Source organism: Schistosoma mansoni (genome assembly GCF_000237925.1).
Source record: "Schistosoma mansoni, WGS project CABG00000000 data, supercontig 0341, strain Puerto Rico, whole genome shotgun sequence".
Taxonomy (NCBI): domain Eukaryota; kingdom Metazoa; phylum Platyhelminthes; class Trematoda; order Strigeidida; family Schistosomatidae; genus Schistosoma; species Schistosoma mansoni.
In genome coordinates, this window is record NW_017386189.1 from 5,480 (window position 1) to 28,043 (window position 22,564).

Sequence of the window (22,564 nt, forward strand, 5' to 3'; positions counted from 1 at the left end):
TAACTATTCAATGTAGTTGTCCACCATGACATTTCTTTTTATAATTTAATAAACCTTCCCATTCTGACAGTTTCTACTTTTGAAATAACTGTTCTGGAAGCATTTCGACGGAAGGGACTTAGATATCAATATTGATCATTTCCATCGCAACTGATTTCTCGCAAGCCATGTGCATGGTTGGGAGGGTTCATAAAATATAGATGAAAGATTTTACTACCCCTGTGACGCTGTCTGTAACTTTTATAAGGGACCAGTCAACAAATTTCTGTTACGGCGAACATATTAGATGTTGGATAGCACTATTTCAAATTGCTGATTTACTGTAAAAGAAAGAGGTACGTCATTGCCGTTGGAACGGCTTCAAAAAGCACAATGTAGCATACAGAGGCATTGAAAATCCGACGATATCCCACGAATTTAGAACCTGATGGAATCTTCCGGATTATCAACGTGGCACAAGTTGTGACCAAGTGAATTGGATGGCCAGTACTAACAATTATAAATATACACGGTTTTCTGTACATTCTTGAGTTTTATACAACAATCACTTCCTCTGCCTTAACAAAAAATAAAGGAATAACCGGTGACAGTAATGTTTGCTTCTGACGGAGTAGGTACACGCCATTTTTACAGGCCTGATCAAAGATCTACAACATTGGTTTGCAGACAAGACGCTTCTCAAGTAGGAATGTTTAATGGACAAAATCATTGTAAAAATAAAAGGCAGTATATCCGTGCAAACATTCCAGAGCGTTAGTGCTGTACTGAGTGCAGTTTCCATGATGTTTCAAAAAGGGCTTCTCATCCTGAGGAATGCATATGTGCATCAAACCCAACATTATTGTGTCAGAATTTTGGTGATGCAGAGTATTTATGCAATGTAACTGTTTCATAATTTTATAATTGTTATAAAGTACATTGTGAAAGGCGTTTGATATGAGCTGTGACCTTGGCGAACGCACACTTTAGGCACCTTCCGGGAGTAAGAAGCTTCATGACTATGTACCGCAAACAAGATGCTAGAAAAGAAAAACAAAGCAGCAACAAGGCATATGGATATAGACCTCAAGTGATGCCTAGCCGTTCGTAGTAGAAAAGACATAGGTGTAGTGAACTAGTGAATATAGCAAACGAGCTGCTGTAACTAGGGTGAATTTCCGTTAAATAGTTTCCAGGTAAAGGAATTCAGTAATAAAAAGACAATGATTCCTGACGTGCGACAAGATAGAGTGGGTCCAGTTAATGGAAGGAAAGTCGGAGTTAGAATGAGAAGGCTGTTCATTAAAATCGAATATGCAATAAGAGATTAAAACGTCTAGAAAATGTAGTCACTACACATTCCATCGCAAACAACTTTTCTTCATCATCCTTATTTTTAATTTAGTGCTAGCCACTGGATCATAAAGAAAAAGCCTAAGGTAGTATGATATACGTTATGTGGCAGACCAAAAAGTTTATTAACTCAAAAATAAGAATAAAGTTGTTACGTCCAAATGCTAATATAGTAGTATACAATTTATGGGTTACAAACACAAATAAAAGTTAAGGGACGTTACGTAAATCAGCTGGTTGGAGCGTATCCTATCGTGTTTGGTACCATAATCCACAATTATAGATAATTAATAACTCCAGTGAGGTTCATATGGCTCCAGCAATATAACCGAGCGTAGAATGTAATGGGGATGTTACGACAGTCTACAAAATGTAGATGAAAGTTAAGTTACAGCCCAATTATCATAACCACAGGCAATGGGGAACGAGAGGCGTGTATATAACGGTTTATTGACGCGCGGTTAACATTATCATGCTATTTGGGATTCAAAAGCGAGAGTGTGTTCAAGGGCATACACTTAAATAACAAGTAAGATGATTTTGTGACAAATGTACAGATTGTGAAAATTGGAAAAATAAATGTAAATAATGTCAAAAGCTACTCACTCACACCAGTTATCTACCTTGTTGAGTTTATGCAGGTTTGTTTGCGTAGTACCACATGCATCGCTAACGTTAGCTTTGTAGATGGCTTCAAAGTTAACAGCGTGAAGGTAGGTCTTATCCGTGTTAAAGCACTTGCATATATTGTTGGTGTAGGCTGTAAAAAGTTATAGACACAGGACAGTACTCTATACAACACTGGTTATCTGTTGAAGTGTAGTTTTTGTAGAGTTAATCTTAGTCACTTGGTATCCGTTCGTGAGAGAATAATCCATTGCAATAGGGGTCTAGTAATTCCAACTGACTGAAGTAATAATTGGGAGGTTATGAAATACCCTGACGAAATCCTGATATCGAAGTATAGTATAACCTCTAGCTGCTTTTGGTCACTTATACGAGTAACCCCAATCAAGAAATTGACTCAGGCATGTTCTACAAGAGCTTGCTCTAATAAAGTGTTTTGATGGGTGAACTAGACTTTCTTCTAGTAGATGATTAGATAATTGGTCTTGTGTCACATTTTACATTATGCGTGGTATTTTTGAATCTGTGGTCCTGAATCAGGTTTTTGGGTCCTGATTTGTGTTTTGGGGACAACAAACATGTGTATCTGCTCTTAAGAATAGTATGAATATATTAAGTGGGAGTGTTGGTATGTCTGGTCCTGCCGTTTTGTAAAGGATCGATGGAGTATATTCCGCACAACTTGCAATTCGGCTAAGGTATATCGATGGCGGCGTGTATTTTACTAAAATTAATTTTGCTGGTGCACTTGATATTAGTATCTGGGGCATGAGATTTATTCCCGTTGTGAGAAAACCATCCACTTAGCAGTTCACAAATAACAGTTTGGTCATAGTACGTCACACCATCGTCTAGTATGAAGTAAATGTTGTGATCTACACTATTTCCTATGTCCTTTTTAAGGTGAAAAAGGTCTTGAGATTTAGATACGGTAATAAACGCAGCACATTCTTCTGCTTGCTTAGGCTTTTTACTCTAACTTTGAACAGAGTATATTTGGTGCACGACAGGGAAGTATATTAATATACAATACATCCTTTTCAGTTTTCGTAGCTTAGCCCCAGTTTTTTGGTTGATATAAGGATTTGTTTTGAAAGCCATTTCGGAGATAGTAGTATCTAGTGGTGATATTGAATATTCCTAGCGTTTCTGAAAGCTTATCACTAATAAAAGAAATTCCCTAGTTAGAGTGCTTTACTACAAATCAAAATTTTTCCCAGTCTGCGTGTGCATAGTTCTAAATTGAAAACGCGTAGCTATTGTCTTGGATGTGTCGCATTCTGCCGGAAACGGTAGAGTGCAGAGGAATATTTTATGATCGCTGTTATGAAACCTTTCGCCAATCACTTGTTATATCTTGTGATCGAGTGGATGCCCAAGTTAATGTGTGACGTGCTAAGACCGCCGATCAGAGAGTAGTCTAGAGTGCTTATCGATTCTGCTTCTGCTTAGCCCAGCCAGTTAAGTCCAGAACACCAATAACAGCCTCTGTGGTATGAATCATTATATTTCAAACATACTGAGTTTATATACCAAATAGACTGACCACATCGTATCAATAAAATAGGAAATAACATCAGCACACGATACAGCTAAACATGGATGTGAATATGGGAGGCAGCCATTAATAGACTAGGAATAACTCAAGGATGGTAAATTGTATGATAATAGTTTATAGGTCAAAATAAAGCCTATAATAAGGAGAACACAAATATGAATAGTTTAGTTGTTTAGCAATTATACGATAAGAAATATATGCATAATACTGATCCACAAATGGATCCCAAAGTTACCATTCACTATTGTTATCGGGATATAACATCACTACAGTTGTCGGTGTGATATTGTGACAGATTATCAAGTTGGGAGTGTTGTGGTTTCGTGCAGGCAGGTTTACATATTGCCACCAACATCGTCTGTTTAAGGAACTTAGTATGCTTACACAGCACAGCAGGCCAGAGTGTGTCTTTCAGTTGATGCTTGAAAGGTTGAAATCACTGAAAAAAAATTCCAAGCGAAATCAAGGGAGACAGCCCTAGCAAATGACTCACAAGTGTCAGTTGAACTAGGAGTGTTTGGAGCTGAATATATATATATATATATATATATATATATATATATACAACTAGCATTTCACATTCGTATCGAATCAGGCAGTTTGCTGAGGACAGCATTGCCATAGATTTTCGCCCACACATTTAGGTGCGTATAAATAATAACCACCGCTCTCCTTAGTGAATAGATCACAGCGGAAGGGCTCATCGGTGTTAATTTGAAGGTATGAGTCTGTGGTATCGGGAGACAACTAACTTTTTGTTATCCATATAAGTGAAGGTTTGTTTAAAAATAACAGGGTGCGTAAAGAAGTCAGATCGAGGATTGATCAACATTGGTGTCAGTTACGGTGAGTAATCGTCTGATAAAAGGGTGTGATGTAAACCTAGTGGGTTGTTTGTTTTATCATGGGGTGAAGATGAAGAAGTAGGAACATCGGCTTTGTATTCATGTTTGATTTATTATCAATATGGCTAACAGGAAAAAGGTAGTCTGAGCGTAGTTAGACGAAAGAAGCATGTTAAGGAGTGAAGACCAATACAGTGTCTATCAACGTCTAGTCACATATTTTTCGGCAGTAAGTTCCTGCTCAGTTATGAGCTACCGAAATTTTGTGAGTTATCGCACCAGATCTGTATTCCTCGAAATATAGTTTCGATGGGATTGTTTTTTGCAGCTGGTTTCTTTGTGTCCTTGCGGTGGTATCAAGCGAAACACTAGTATTCATATGGGCAGAAGTTCCGATGCTCAAAGTCAGTATTCGGCTACTAGAATACTGCACGTGTATTCTTTGTAGTGAAACCTCATCAGTTGAAATGGCTGTGACATATGTTACGTATGCCCAACCACCGACTGCCCCGACGTGCAATGTTTTATGGTGTAGGAGTAGGTTGGAAGAAAGTTAGGAGAGGCCGGATCGAGACGTGGCATAAATCCATGAAGTCACTGACAAGTGGACTGAGCCATGCTGGTAAGTGTAGACTTCTTGGTTAGGATTCGCGAGATGATAGCAATCGATGGTAAGAGAGCTTGAATGCCCTGGTACGACCGACGGTGGAGAGAGTCAGCTCTCCCTCTTGAAATTTTCTCACATGGCCACGCGTATATAGCCTCTGCCAGGGGAGTCCTACTCACTGTCTTCTCGTGGCATTATTGTTGTTTACGAAATTGAGAGGACGAGAAGCAAACATCCAGCGCTTTAACCGGGTTGGTGGACAAGGCGAGTCCACCTAGGGGGGTTGGAAAATCCTGATTCCAAACCAATGGTGCACATGGACTCCAGTATCCTGAGGGAACAAATGGCGTATGAATCAATCGTTGGTCACCGGCTACCATGGGACTGCATCTACTCACGATGCTCCACTGCCTTGTGGACCAGACCTTTAGGTCAGAGGCTCGGTGTGTGGCCCCCTGAGAAAACCACCTGCTTCAGTCTGGGCACCTGGGTAGTATCACAGCCCTCCCACAAATCAAATGAGATTTTTGCGACGCATATATATCTGGTGCCCCTTTGTACCAGTATTTATGTGTTTAAAGAAATATTATACGAACTAAGAATCCCTGAAATAACTCAATTTGAGTTAAATAGAACTAGGTGAGTACAAACAAACGTATCGTATTTAGAATTGGAAATCGAGTACAAAAGAATCACTAGTCTATACAAACACTACAGATACCTTCTCCTCAATCAATAGTTTCGTTGATGCCATTAACACATTTAATCTTATCAAGAACTCTCATTTAGATTCCTGTGCATCTCTTAAAATGTACAGGCTTAGTAAATCTAGCGAATTACTTATTCCAGTTAAATATCATAATAAGTTAGGACGCCGGAGAAACGTTACGTTAATTCACATGTTGCTCTTTGTCTGGGAGAACACATTGGCGTGGAATATCTTGAAAGCTGAGTCTGTTTAATGTCGAAAACATAGATTTAGGCGGGATTTCGTCACGTATGTTGCAGAAAATTGCGTTATTTCTAGTAATTAGCTAGCAATAGAATCACTAACAAATACTGTCTTTTTAATGTCTCCAAGATCAGTAGGGACCACAACCTTCGCCAATAGTAGCTAAAAGGGTGATAAAGCCTTTATTTCTTGCTTAAGATGGAGAACCTTCACTTTAGGAAGCATATCGCTCATAGATGCTGTCTAATTTACCCTTTACATAATCTACGCTATTGCATCTTAATGTGCAACTCGTAAGTAAATTAGATAGAGATAACCGTCCGATCCTAACATTCTCAGTTGAAACAGGAGTTGCTATTATTCGAAGTATTAAACCATTTCCGGGTTCGTTTGTTCGATAAGCGTCCCATTTTGGTGAGTGTTAATCCTAGAGTTATAGATAAAATATACCATAAGAGTGGATAACCATATACATTTCATCAGAGAGCGTATTATTGTAACGTAAAGACCAAACTTAAAATGCGTTGCGAAAAATTAAAGAACAAAATATGGGCCAGTGTTAATTTTTATAGAAATAAGGAAGTTTGATATTAGACAAGAATCGGAAGGACAAACAACATGAGGAGTCGAGATACCCGACTTACCCATAACATTCAACTTGAAGTTTGTTCAATAAGTCTATATATTTCTGACATTCACCCACATTGATGGATGGAAGCAGAATCTCAAGAACATGCACACAATTGCTATGACCATCGTTAACATGTCCAAATTTGTGAAAAGAAAAATTTACTAATCTAATATAGCATTATTTATTTGACGATGATGGAATGAACAAAAAGTGTTTGTTAATGAATTCAGACTTGATTCACTTTGATTTTGACAACATGTGCGACAAACTGATCTGGCACAGTTTAAACTCTAAAATCGTAATTAAAAGAAAACTTACTTGACTTCAAAGACATTTCAAAATACAAGGATAAAAAGTATAATTGTGGATATACAACACCACTAACATGATGAGACGAACACAACTAAGCATACCCCTTGAAGTTCAATGCGCAATATGGATGCAGTTCAATAGCCTTGTTAAAATTTAATCACAGGAGACCAATATTCCACCATCAAAACAGTTATGCAACAATGCGCTTGCGGTTTTTAGGAAAGCGTTCCAGTATAAAAAATTTACCACTACTTAGCTTTATAAATCGAATACCGTACAACCGTTATCACATTTTTTCCAGGTACCTTGAAAAAACCAATATTTTGTAAAGTAAACAAATAGTTATACCATAGGTATTTGTGGATGGATTTTCAAAGAATAGCCTTTTTCAGCTTCCCAATAAATTATCTGAATCGACTGTTTTTAAAGAGCATGAGAAAAGTTAATACTCTCAGTAAACTCGCAAATAATTTCTAAATACAGCAGTCTATCACTAAATGACTTACTTTCCGATTCTTGTTGCAAATAAAACATATGAGCTTTCCCTCAACGATTGCTAACTTCTTAGCAAGTTTAACCTCTTTCTTTGAAGCTTTCCGGTTACGTCTTTGCTCCATTAACATGATTTTTTTCGCAGATACATTGCTGTCAACCCCATGAAAATCCGACCCGTTAACTGCTTGCATCGAGATTTCAACTTTCGCTTGTTCTGAAAATGTAATCGGTCGCTCATAAGGTTGACATAACCAGTGAGGATGGGGCAATTCACTTGAACTGTTTTGCACACAAGACTACCCGAACAAAACCGAGAAATAAGACGAAATTAATTTTACTTGAAAGGACTAGTGTGACATGTTTCTCTCAAAATCAATATAAAGCTAGCCAAAAATAGTCTCTGTGGTTCTTTCATTGCTAAGAGTATGTACGTTCAATTTGGATTCGTTTATTCTTGCCGATTACAAACCAATGTCGAACATAAAAAAGTAATTAATCAACTTCGTAAATGTTTACGACTTACTTAGATTGAAACCAAGAAAGAGCAAACAAGTTCCCCTGGAAGCAAAGAACTGTTTCAGCGTAAGCTCAGAGATATAGATCAGCGACTTCAAAGTGTAAAGACGCCAAATGAAGCTAATAAGATTGCTTATTGGAAGATACTTTCGTTACTATTGATGAACTTGATTTATAGCATAACTCCGAGGTATTTATTTGAGAACGACCTACTCTACTTTTGTTCTTTTTATCCTATTATTAGTAATTTAGCACATACAGATTCATGTGCTTGGTTTTGAGCCACACTGTAAGTGGGGGTTGGGCTAGTGATCTACCAGGTTGCGCAAACCGAAATAGACGCAGAGAGATTCAAACCAAGGACTTCGTAACTGGCAGTAAAATCCGTTGATGGTATGACGGAGGAGAACCAGTCCCAATAGTTAGGTCTTGGTAGTTTGGAGGGTGAGTGAACTATAGACTAATTTCCTCAAATCACCGATGATATTTCACTGAGAAGTTATTTGTGTTCATGTTTTGCATGTGAGTACATCATTTTACTGTATGAAAAAAATTATTTTAGCTAGTGGTTTCTTCTTCGATTTCATATTTTTTGAAGGTTTGTGACAATAGTACGGTTACTTGAAAAGCCTCCACTAGGCCATTTAGTATCACTGCAGGTTGTCAATCGACTGGCCATGTTTTTTCTTTCATTTTAGCAACTCATAAAATCGTATTTCATAAATTATAACCAATTAGCCACCATCTTACAACTGAACTTTGAGTTTATTTATATCTATATAATAATTTTGGGCTTATGACGGTATAAATGCGCTCACACAGTCGATTAAGAAATTTGTAGATATATATATATATATGCGCTGCAAAAATCTCATTTGATTTGTGGGAGGGCTGTGATACTACCCAGGTGCCCAGACTGAAGCAGGTGGTTTTCTCAGGGGGCTACACACCGAGCCTCTGACCTAAAGGTCTGGTCCACAAGGCAGTGGAGCATCGTGAGTAGATGCAGTCCCATGGTAGCCGGTGACCAACGATTGATTCATACGCCATTTGTTCCCTCAGGATACTGGAGTCCATGTGCACCAGTGGTTTGGAATCAGGATTTTCCAACCCCCCTAGGTGGACTCGCCTTGTCCACCAACCCGGTTAAAGCGCTGGATGTTTGCTTCTCGTCCTCTCAATTTCGTAAACAACACTTAAATAGTCGCAGAAATAATAAAATACAGCCTAGTTATGCTCGGAACGAGTAAGACCCACCAAACCTAATCCGAGCGAAAAAAGACTAACTTCAGGAGAACTGTTATTGTATTCTGGTTATGAGGAACAAAATCCTCCACACAAGCAAGAGGTTGGGCTGATGTTGTCCAGAGAAGTATAGTACATGGAAACATTTTTGGGTGATATCGACTGGTACAAAGAAACAAGGATAGTATACTTAAGTGTTTTCAAATACATGTTCGTAGGCAGCAGCATTTTCCTGCACAAATGCGTACAAAAAGCTGCATGGACTTTTCAGAGCAGTACAAAACCCAAAAATCACAACTCTATATCGTCATTACGAACCCTTGATATCCTCCAATAAATTCAAAAACTGAACAAAATTAGGACCCTATAGTGAGGTTGTGCGTCAATACGTTTATTATTTAGTAGATGCTCAAGCTGGCTTTTATAAGAGAGATAATTAGCCGACGAGATCGTGACACTACTAATCATTCTGGAAGGACCAATTGGATGGAACTTATCACTGTGGATCAACTTTCTTGATTATGAGAAAGCATTCGATATTGTGAACAGAAGAACCCTATGGAATCTTCTCAGACACTATGGAATACCTAAGAACATCGTCACCAACATATGAATTTCATACGACAGATTAAAATTAAAAAGTGTATGAATGGCAGCTCATGGATGAGTTCCAAGTGAGAACTGGTGCCAAACAAGACTGTCCACATTCACATACTCTCTTCCTGCTAGCTGTTGACTGGACTATGAAGACCTCCACATTTTAGGAAGAGCACGGAATACAGTGGACTCCTAAGTACGCAGTTGAATGATTTGGAATTTTTAGATGACTTGATCTTGCTAATAAATACACAGCAAAAAGTCCAGACGGAGATTACCGGTGTAACAGGGGCTTCGTCCGAAGTAGGCCTCGACATTTATACGGGAAGAAGCGAATCTTGAAATAAAATACGGCGAGTGCCACTTGAGTCTCATTTAATGGAGAAGCTCTAGAAGAAGTGGGAGTTTTAAGATACCTGTGCAGCATAATTGACAGACAAGGAGGATTCGATACATATGTTAAGGCACGAATCGACCAAGCAAGTGTAGCATTCCTATAACTGAAGAATATCTGGGACTCAAGAATACTGTCAGTCAAGACTAAAGTCAGGATTTTCAATACTAACGTCAAGTCAGTTTTATTGTACGGAGCTGAAAATTGCAGAAATGCCGCAACCATCATCGAAAAAATTAGGTATTTATAAACAGCTATCTGCGCAAGATACTCCATATCCAATGATCAGAGTTCATCTGCAATAACACACGCTGGAAGAAAACAGACCAGATCCTAGTTGAGGAACCAGTAAGAAAAGATTTTGGTGGTGGGTTGAATACACTTTACGTAAACCATGAAACTGCATCACGGACCGACCCCCATCTCGGAATTCTCAAGCCGAAAGAAGAGACAAACCAGATGACATATGGCTCTGGGAATCGGATATCAGGACAATGAATAGGGTTTAGCAACAAGTGGAAAGTAGTGGGTTGGAGATACGTGGTTAGTGGACTATGCTCCAAGGAGAGTATCAGGCATCAGTAAATAAAGTAGTCACAAAGTAACGAAACATTTGCGTGATCATGAACTGTGAGGTATCTGGGATTTTTTAATCTAAACTTCACTTTTTCTTTTGATGTGTTCGCCATGCATTATTGAAATTGTTTGTTTCTATTCTGGTCTTATTTAATATATGGTTAACAGTCCATTGCATTAGGGATACGTGAGTTATAATACTATAGATGCCAATTAGTTTGGATAAATTACTACTAATTTCCAAAAACGATTTACTCACTGAGCATTGATTTGCCATCTTTTGTAATATTTCTTTTATTCCCTTAGTTGATTGAGAGGTCCCAATCAGTGAACGATATTCAGAATGTTCGTCCAATCTATTTGTCAAAAAAAGTAACGACAACCTTTAAGATTCATAGAAAAACTAAACGTTTGTTCATCTATATAACTGCAAATCGCTGGATAAAAAAGGACTTTGTGGCTGAACACTGATGTAAGATAATAAAAACCCATACAACAGATATTAACAATTAGCTACGCAGCGTCCAATAGAAGTAATGCTTAGTGATAAAAATACAACTTGTTTTGAAGAGAGTTGACAAACATAATGGTCATTTTCTTAAAATTCAATGCTTAATCTGTTGTGCTTAGTACAAAAACATAACTACACTATGAATAGGCATGATCTTCCTGTTTTAGCAATTTTTGTTCTTTCGACTCGCCAATAAGAAATACTTAATGAGTACTTAAAACCAATTTACACACCTCTCAACGCCCATGACTTCGAAAACGAGTTAAAACTGGATAGCGACTTATAGAACTTACACAAAGGTTGTCTTTTGCTGACCAAGTGTTTGAATTAGTGTAAATAACCATGGGCAAATACCTAAATTATATTGTTTTTTCTAACACAACAATAATTGTGCTTATAAATCATATTATAGTAAATTTCATTTTCTTGATATTGGTATTCAGCCCAATTCAAATGGCCAAACAGAAAAATCTATTCATCAAGAAGGCAGTTGTGGTAGGCTTTACTTAGATTTCAATGATTTCTGCCCAATAAACTACAAAAGGGTTTTGGTTAGAACACTATTTAATCATGTACTGAAACTATTCAGTAGAGAAAATTGAAGAAGAATTAACTGTAATTGAGAAGTGTTTGGAGTTTATCAGCAAGTATGAGGTAAGAAACTGATACAACCATCATCAAAAAGGTACAAGTATATCCAAACAATTGTTTGCACAAGATACTGAATGTCCGTTTGTGGGATACCATCAGTAACAACCTACTATGGCAGAGAACAAACCAAATTCCAGCTGAAGAGGAAATTAGGGAAAGATTCTGGAGGTGGATAGGAAACCATCAAACTGCATCACGAGGCAAGCCCTAACCTGGAACCCTGAAGGCGAAAAGAAAAGAGGGAGGCCCAGGAACACATTGGATTGAGAATTGAAGGGAGAAATCAAAAGAATGAATAATAATCAGAACCAAATGGAAAGGAAAACGCAGAACAGAGTTGAAGAGTCCTAATCAGCGACTTAGGCTCCTCCAAGATGGGTAACAGGAGTAAGTAGTCGATAAGCAGAGTTTTAGGCTTAGCAACTATGAAGCTCATCACCATTCGGAATGAGTAAGCAATTATTGAAGCGTTTAAGGACCAAATCCAAAAATATTTTGGCCACATATTGCGACATGTTATAACTTTAGGTCTTAGTAATGGATGAAAAAAAATGCACTCACGCATGATGACATAGTTTAAAGATATGTCCTCTGATTATTTGCATGGATGTTGGGTACTTCTCCACTAAGTCTAAATATTCAAAACACATGTCGTAGATACATGGTTGGATTCCTAGGAATAAAGCTGGGTTATGAAGATGACCCTCTAAAAGAAAGAAAAGTTCAAACAAGTGAGGCACATAAAAAATATATACATAAATGATAGGGACAGCTGATCTAGTTTTTTATTTGTAATTAAAGTAATATTAAATTAGACAACTTTCTATGCGTCTAGAATATTTAGTCGGTCAACCATGTGCAAAGTAGAACCTGACATGTGTGTACACCAGTCATGGTTTCTACACCACATTAGCACACCAAAATGATACTATCAGGGAAAATCCCAGAGTACTACATGTGGTAAAAGTACTGGTGGCGGTAGAAAAGAATAAGCAGAAGCGATATTATTTGATAAAAATATGAATTGGTGGAATAATATAAAACAATAACCTAGGAACTTAGGACCTAAACAAAGGGAAGATGTGAATGCATCTGCGCCGTGGCGAACGAAGCTGAGCCATATCACCCTAAGTCTCTAAACAGTATCTATAATAATCCTACGCACCCCAACCAGGTTGTGTTGAACTAACTGCACAGTTCAGTCCAACTGTCGTTGACTTCATGGTCTCGTGCCACGTTTTTCGATTGGCCATCCTTATCTGTTCTCAAACCCAATCCCATAACATCTATCATAGCGCGTCGACAATATAAGTGACGGCTAACCCCATTCATTACACTCAATAGATATTCCCGACGCCTGGACACCCAGCTTTTCGTAGAAGAGCAGATAGCATCCCATAAAACCGATTCTTCGCTTTATTTAAATCACAATGAAGAGACAATGTATCCCTATCTCCCCGACTTTTGTTATCTCATTTAGTCGGACAACACACAAGCGACTGTCTACCAGAATCCAGCCCAGGAGGACCTGTTCTGCTTTTAAACATAGTGCTGTACCTACACCAACGAGGTCTCCAGATACATATGGTAAATCGCACTGGTGGGGTTGTGTTCAAATGGATTACCACATTTAAATTCTGTACGCACGTTTCGGAGACACAACACACATCGATAGCGCGATATTATAGAGTTCTAGCTAGGGAAGTTTGTGATAATATTTGACATAAGGTTTGAACACTAAAAGCTCCAACGTGTAGTTTAGAACGGTTTCATAAGATCAGAAAAAAAATTTCGGGAACTTAGTCCTTGAACACTGATGGGGCATGAGGATAAGGGTTGATAGTGGGGATAGAAGGTGAGATTTATGTGGTCGATCTCTTCTAACCCCTTCCTTTCGCTGTGAGGAGGCGATATCGCTCCAGATCCTTGCTGCCGTCATGCCTCTGTACGGTCGGTATTATGACTTCGCCCTCGGACCATGAGTTTGTTGCTTCAAGTTTTACTGTCCTCCAGCCGACCTGCCTGGCATAGTGGAATCTAAAGGAACAAGTGTTCCAGAAAATTTAACTCAGTCCAGGTAATTACGATAGACAAGTCTGACCACCACGTCATGGCAGCACCTATGCCTAGGGGGGTACTTAGTGACTGCTAGGGAAGGAATTTACATGCATGTTAATTCAGTTATGTACCAACCCAACAGTCATCAATTCGAGTTTTATTGACTGAGTAAATATCACTGAACACAAAATCATAGTGAAGTAATTATTGCAACGAAATCCATTGAGAACCACATAGCTAAATACAAATGAAATATACTGAAAGTTGATGAACAGAATTCATGGAAAATTACTGAAGTTAACTGAGAGAAAAGCACCTAAGCGTTAAAGTCTCTCATACGTTGTATTTGGAGATATACTATTCCTAAACAATAAATGGAGCTGAAAGTTAACTCGTACAACCTACGTCGGAGACCTGAGTTACTCGTAATTTGTTTCTACCTGGGCAGTATCATGGCCCTCATACAATTAAAATGAAATGACAATTTTTGTGTGGCGCATACATATCTGGTGACCCCTTGTACCAATATTTATGTGTCCAAATAAAATAAAAATCTACCTCGTCTTACAAATAACAAGTCTTTTAGCCTTAAAAAGACTATTCATTAGCTAGCTAATGATGAAATCTTAACACAATGCTATAGGTTCAACGTCTATTGCAGTACGACAGGTGTATTTGTCTTTCATTCTATTTCAAACGAATCATTAGTCCTTACTCATTCGTTGTGTATTCACTCGTTTCTTATTTATTTAACATAATAATACTTCACCTCAGTTGGATTTCAAATTATCTTTGGAGCTCGAATTTATGCATTGTTAAGTTATGCTTAGGTAAGGAGCATGAAACACGAGGCACCAAAATATATTACTTCAAATTGAATAAAATCAGAAAAAAAGATTAAAGTGGTACGTTCCGCAAGAATTTAATTCCGAGATAATAGTAATTAAAGCTAAGATATACTTTTTACGTCAGATACATTAACATATTGAGAAAACAGGAGATAGACGGGGATTACAACCATCACTAGCCAGAAGAAAGTAATGTGTAAAAGAAAATCTAGTGTCTGCGAATTCCATTTAAGTAGTTTATCGATTTTCATCCTAACGATATACTAGAAACTAACCATATGGCGAACTGTAGCTCTAAAGAAATGCATTTCAAAAAATGAAATAAACATTTTGGATATACAGAAACCTGCACTCATAACTGCGTCGGCTTTTGTTGAGTCCAAACACTGATGAACATCTGATAAATACTGAATATTTCCATTGGCAATAACAGGTATTTTTACTGCTTCTCTGAAAAAAAAGGAAATAATCACATTGACAAACAGTGGAAGTAAATACAGTACACATTTGACATACAGTTAGATTGTACTAAGGACAGATAAATAGCGCATTATCTAAATTTTAATTTATGTTCATTAGATAAACCTGACCACTGAAAGGTGAATGGAATAAGAGAATTCCTAATGTAAATATTCAACTCCAGACAATGTAAGTTGAGATAATTATTATGTATGAAATAATTGTGGAAACCATTTATGTCAAAAGTTCTGCACAACTGATGAAATAAACTTTAGATATGAAATATGAAGTTTGACTTTTCTCGTTTGACTACAACTGATGCTTAACTGATCTAGCAATTTGAAACAGAATGTTACTGACAGAGGTTTATTTGGTAGAAGAACTAATATTTGCTGTAACTCATGATACTAGCTATTTTATATTTTGTATGTCTGAGTTCACATGATGGTTTGTTGAGGATTGTTAGAACTAGAAATAACCGATAAAATAAAGTATGGGTATTTCCAGTAAATAGAAATCAATACCACTTATTATATGCCACCAAAATTTAACACAATTTAAAGATGTATAAGGCAAGAAAAATATCTTCAGTGAAAACTATCTTACACTATTATATTCGATATGAAATTGGTTAAACTCACTTTACTGCCCTAATTTGATTCCAGTCAGCTAGTCCAGTTTTTTGACCTTTCATTTCTCTGGTGCGTCCGTGAACTGTAAGCATAGAAGCCCCTGCAGCTTCGAGAAGTTTTGCATACTGAACAGTTCGCTCAACGTCACTAAAGATTCGGATTTTGCAAGTGACGGGAACATTAAGCTCTAACGAAGCGCGGCTAACTGATAAGTTGACAAATTGGGATAAGAAATAAATATTGACTTTTGATACGAATAAAGTGACATATAAAATACATATATTGAAACCATCGCAATAGCACAACACCAAAGAAGACTTGACTTCATAATTTATGTGATCATGGTAGAAACCGAAGACGACATGCTAACTATTAGTATTTTTTAGTATGAATCTTCTACTAGTTTAGTGTTCATTTTTATAATTTAAATTTTCTGCACTGATGCGGTATGGTAACTTGGACATATGCGAATATGATCCAGGTTCTCAGGTTGCTTATGACTGACAGTACGATTTTGAAAAAATACAGAGCAAACATTTTAATTTGGACAGCATTTCATTGATACATGTGTATAAATGTTCATTTTAACTCGATACATTTTGTATTTTCATGTTAAACTCACTGAATTTATTTATTCGGCAACCGAACTCAGACTGTTATATAATGAGTCTTAAATTGACATTGTGGTGATAAAAGTAAGGAAAAACATCATATATTAGAATCCGGAGATAATTCACTAACTACAGAAATATAAAGTGAAATCTTGACCTATACTTCTGCAAATATCAGTTCATAGTCACCGATTATTATTGCTTATGCAATTTTATACCAATTGAGTTTTGTTTCCGTTCTTTCCTTATCGATCTTCCAGTAAAATACATTCAACGTCCCACCATCGTCATATACTACTTGTGTGGATATAAGTAGCCTACACCACACTATGAGCTGTTAGACTAAACGGCTGAATGAAAACTCGGAAGGATAGAAACACACACTGTTGTGCTTTAGTCATTTCTGCCTACACTTTCACTGACTGCAGCCCGGATGAAGTAAAAGATGAATTTTACAGAAAGCTCTCTGAACTTCTTCATAAAGCTAAACGCTCAGACATAATACTCGCAGCAGGTGACTAATGCCCAAATAGGTATCTTGAACCAAACAGAAAGACATTTAGGTGGGTATTTTAGTATCCCAACTCGGCAAACACGTAATGGTGGTCGTCTGCTGCAACTGTGTTCAGACAATGGTTTATTTTTAGCAAACACTAATTTTAAGCATAAGGAGAAACATCGTCTAACATGGCGACCCCTTGCACCAAGCCAACGATGGACTCAAATAGACTATATTGCCATCAGCCATCGTTGGAGAGGCTCAATGGAAGGCTGTCGCTCGTTCTGGAATACATATTTAGACTCTGATCATGCTTTAATATGAGCACGCATTTGCTTGCGTCTCACTTGACGCAGAAAAACTACACTAAGAAGACCTATTAGAATTGAACTGAGGGATGAGAAAAACAAAAGTAAGTTCCAGGAACAACTGAGTTCACATCTAGGCGGTTCTGAAAACGCGGCTGACCCAGATGTTGCTTGGAAAGATATACGAACAGCTGTGGAAACAGCAGTAACATCTATCAGTAATTTAAACCAAAGGGTCACGAAAAACCGATGGATTTCTTTTAAGTCTATTGCACTGATGGATTCTCGTAAACTCATTCCATCAGGCTCTGAACACGATAAAGAGCGAAAGCATATAAGATCTAGGTTAATCAAAAGTCTAAGGAATGATCGTGAGCAGTGTTGGGCAACGAAAGTAAAAGAAATGGAAAGGGCAGTGGCTGTAGGTAACACCAGACAACTCTTCAGACTAATAAGAGAAGCCGGAATTAAGAAGTCAAGTGTAAGCGAAAGAATCTCGGAAAAGACGAAACTCTTATCTGCTCTCAGCCCACACGTTTAGAACGATGGGCGGAACACTCTAGAGAACACTTTAGCTACTCTACAGTTACCCACCATTCCCAGACAGTCTGAATGGAACATTGAGGTAGCGCCCCATCCGACTCTAATTGAAGTTCAAAAGGCTATAACTAATCTGAAACGAGGAAGAGCAGCTGGTCCAGATGGATTGGCTCCAGGGGTCTTTAAATATGGTGGTCCAATTTCAGCGATTACGTTGACTAATATTATAGCTAAAATCTGGGAGTTGAACGTAATCCCATCTCACTAGTCACAATCACTGACTGTCCCAATATATAAGAAAGGGTGAAAATCATCCTGTGATAACCATAGAGGGATTAATTTGACCAATATAGTATCTAGAATATTAGCCTCAATAACTATCGGGCGCCTAACTAGACTCGCGAACTGCCAATACGAGAAAATCAGGCTGGCTTCAGACCTGGTCGTGGCTGTATCGAACACTATCACCAGTTAAGTCAGAGCTTATGGAAAACTGTCATCTGATTTTACAACCTCAAGTGGTGTCCGACAAGGCTGTCTACTGTCTCCATTTTCGTTTAACTTCATCATAGACCTATTGCTGTAAATAATGCTCTCGTCAACTGAATTTTGAGGAATGGATCTCCTTCCAGGAGGTCCACTTATCGACTTACAATACTCAGACGACATAGTCCTATTTGGTGAAGACGTTGATAATATACAAGTCTTTTGGTAGCACTGAGTAACAATGCAAGGATGTTTGGGATGCGTTTCTCCCCCTCTAGATGTAAATTGTTGCTCTAGGCCTGGTCTACGTCAACACCTGAACTAAGGATAGGGAGTGAAGTAGTCGAACGTGCCGACAACTTCACTTATTTTGTAAGTCTGACCAACCCCAATGGGTTGGTTTCTGACGAAATCTCAGCACACATTCCAAAAGCTCGTTCGGCTTTTGCCAACTTACGTCACCGATGATGAAGAGATATCCGTCTATCAATTAAGGGACGAGTATACTGTGCAGCAGTTCGCTCTGTTCTACTTTACGGCTGCGAAACGTGGCCATTAAGAGTAGAAGATACTCGCAAGTTACTAGTATTTAACCAGATGCCTAGAAATATTGCTCGCATCTGCTGGGAGCACTGGGTAGGTAATAGTGAGGTTAGATGCGGGGTTTTAGGGAATGATGATAAACCCGGTGATGAGGTTGTAAATCTACATTGATTGAGATGGTTGGGCCACATGTTACGTATTCCTGAACACCGATTACCACGATACGTGATGCTGACTAGTGTTGAGGATAGTTTGAAGAAAGTTAGTGTTGGCCAAACCAAAACGTGGCATCAGTCTTAGAAGTCACTAACTTCTAGTCTGGGCCATGTTGGTAGGTGCAGACTACTTGGTTGGGGTCCGCGTGACTATTGTAACCAATGGTTGGGGACTCTGGGTGACATGGCTCAGAATCGATCACAACGGCGTAGGTGTACACACTTTCTATCTTTCCTTAAACCTTGAGATTAAAATTGCTTCATATCTGTCTTCTTTCCTATACTATATCCTTATATACAACCTTTCTTTTATGTTACCACCAATAAATTAACTACTTTTATGAATCCGGTGTTCATCTTGTTGTGCTAATGAGGTATGGCAACTTGGACCGATGCATATTTGTGCCTGGTCCTACTTTGTAGCTGACTGACTGATTCATCATTTTTCTGTAAACCCCCTTAAATGTAATGAACATCCTAATACTTCAAGGTTAGTAGACATGTTCGAAACCAAGTTATCCTAGGCAGCTGTTAAGAGCTTTAGTAATAAACACGACTAGAAGTTTGTACAATATCCAAATGGTCTTATGCTTTACTTCATTAATGCTAAATCAGGCTTTAAAAACATGAATGACAATCATAAACATAAAATACTGCTAATCTTTTCATTAAGTAACTAGGTCTAGGGCATATATATCATTAGCCATTCTTTAACTCATCAAGTAGTCCATTTCAGACAGAACCGAACACATAGACGAGAGCAGAATAGCACCAAACTTAGAAAAAGGATGACTGAGTCAGTTGAGAATAACTTTTCTTAGGCTTAAGGTGTTTATATTATTTCAACCAACTACGACCTGAACCAATTTTGTAGATTAATGAACTATCTTAAACCACTGAAGCAGTTTTTTGACAACTGAGCTGCAAATCTGGTTATATTACGGATGTAGTACAGACACAATTCAGGGTCTTATCGAAAATGATTGAACTTCCAATGCTAATTCATCGGACGATAGGTACTCGGCGTACAGATGGTTGGACCGTTGGATCGTGATACATGACCATTTTGTCGACCTTCGAAAGTCCATATGGGTTGTAGGCAGCCTATTACGCAACCGTTTATGGTCTGATACAGAATATGGGAATTGATATACACTCACGCAGATTAATTTCTGTACCATAAATTCTATGGAAGTGAACATAAAATGTCCTATGATAAACTCGGAATACGCTATATGAAACTAAGTGTTTAATTTTTATAGGACTATTTTCGAATCAACTTGTCGTCACAGACTGATGTGCCATGATCTTCGCAAGAATGATTGCACATAATGTTATGCAGTAGATTGTCTAAAATATTTAGAAACCGCGGGGAAACCTGTGGATCGACATAAATATAAAGTCGCTTTATGAGTTTACATTTCGAGTACTATCAACACATTCGATAGTACTGAAAATACCACGATTAACTTAATATAATGTACCTTTTTGTAGGCCGGAGGATAATACGAAGATGTCTTCCAAAAAGTAAAGTAACTGAAAGGCATTGCATACTAACGTGCACTTTGGTGAACACACTCTACATCCGGAATTAGAGAAACATGAATCGTTCTGATGAGTTTTCCAGTTGGAATTTTACCCTGGTCATTCACCAATTATAGAGCTTGTCTTATCAACGTGAATTGCCATTTAAAAAATACGTTTCCGAATTGAACTTACTAATCTCCTTAAGAGAATTCCACTCATCTTGCAAAAACGCACCATAATGCCCTCTTTTAGCTATTCCTTGGGGGCAACCGAGATTCAGGTCGACTGCATCGCAGAAGGGCTGCACCAACTTAGCACACCTAACGAACGTATCTGGAGAATTAGCACAAAACTTGAAAAGAAAGTATTAATTTTTTCGGACATGCGCACTTGAACAATAAGTGGTCGATCTTCTGAGGCGAACTGCAAGCAACTGCGGCGGTATTTCATGTTAATGAGAAATGCAGTCGAGTTAATCATGGGTGTGAAAGTTAGCTGCACTCCATATTTACGACCGAGCATCCTCCAGGCAAGTTCACTCCCATCAACCATAGGTGCTAAAACGTATTTAGGTGAATTCCAGCTATCAAGGAGACTCATTAAAATTTAACGTCGGATACAAAAAACAAGCAGACAAGACAGTGAAACTTCTGGTCTTTGCAGAACGTGCTTTCTCTGGAGGTCCGCTGACGCAAAATTACGAAGAGGGTCGAAACAAAACTGCGACGACACGAGCGAAAATAAGACAAACTGATTATCTAAAATAGGATGTTATTGAGTATGGACCCGTAAACCCTTTAAGCGTTAAACCGAGGTTATTACTATCTGCACGAAGCAGAACGACATTTTACAGCCAAATATGCACTTCCCACGAGCTCAGATCACGACACGTCCTAAAAGATTAGGTCGAAACTGCCTCCACGACCTTGCCAAAAATGTGCTTCAATGTTACCACTACTAGGTTTGCTCGAAAGGCATTTTTGTCACAGTTAGAGTAAGACTTCAAGTCGTTGGGTACCAGCACTCCTAAATCTTCTTCAACGTAAGATACTTTGAGAGAGGAGTGTTCGAAGTTGTAACTATAGTCTGCAACATGTCTCAGATGGACTACATTACATTTTGAAGTGTTAACACGTATGTACGGCTTTAAAGTGATTACTGTTTTTGCATTATCTATAGGTACAGTCTTCCGTGTTCAAGGATATTACCGTAAGTTCAGCTTCAAGTACCTTGTTGTGCAAAACAAGTTTCCTAGATTTAATAACGTTTTTCTTCATCACATTTTAGAATTCACATGAATTGTTTGACTCTCCATAGTCCAACAGGCCTGCTGGAAAGAAAGAAAACGTGAAATGCCTGGTCCGTGACAATGACAATTACATATTGAGCATTGATACTCTACCATCTGCCAACTGCTCATAACTTTGTACATAGAAGAACTTTTTGTTTTCAATAGAAATTTGGAAATTATACCATATTTTACGTACTTTACATTACTCGTGTGCTGTGTTGTGGGAATGAAAGCGAACACAGGAGGCGGTTGCGGTAAATGCATTAGTGTGTATGTAGTGGAAAAAGTAGTCAATGTAGCGGATATTTAAGGTAGAAGTCGGAAATTCGTCCGATATTTACGATATAAATCGTTGGATATTTAGGGTGAAAATCGGAAATTCGTCGGATATTTAGGGGAAAATTCGGCTATTCGTCGGATATTTAGGGTGAAAATCGGAAATTCGTCGGATATTTAGGGGAAAAGTCGGCTATTCGTCGGATATTTAGGGGAAATATCGGAAATTCGTCGGATATTTAGGGGAAAAATCGGAAATTTAGCGACATTTGAAAAATTGAGCGACAGAAAGGGGAAATTCCGCTTTATTTCCCCCGGACAGGCGAAAAAGCAGACATTTTGGCGCATTTCCCCTTTATTTACGACTTATTTTCCAATGCCTTTTCCGCTTTATTTCCCCTTTGTTCGCCTTTATTTCCCCT

The 22,564-nt window shown here is 38.1% G+C and overlaps 1 protein-coding gene across 1 annotated transcript; it reads right to left on the reverse strand.

The window, feature by feature from the left end:
* Window positions 1-3,449: 3,449 nt before the first annotated feature.
* Window positions 3,450-21,488, reverse strand: Smp_096200 (tRNA-dihydrouridine synthase, putative). Its single transcript, XM_018792350.1, has 10 exons — window positions 21,370-21,488; window positions 20,966-21,333; window positions 20,768-20,927; window positions 15,856-16,051; window positions 15,102-15,205; window positions 12,411-12,555; window positions 10,947-11,043; window positions 7,371-7,655; window positions 6,566-6,842; window positions 3,450-3,650 (listed from the first exon to the last, which is right to left on the reverse strand). The coding sequence occupies exons 2-9, from the start codon at window positions 21,173-21,175 to the stop codon at window positions 6,714-6,716; spliced, it is 1,326 nt and encodes a 441-aa protein (XP_018644422.1). The 5' UTR covers window positions 21,176-21,333; window positions 21,370-21,488; the 3' UTR covers window positions 3,450-3,650; window positions 6,566-6,713.
* Between the last annotated feature and the right edge of the window lie 1,076 nt (window positions 21,489-22,564).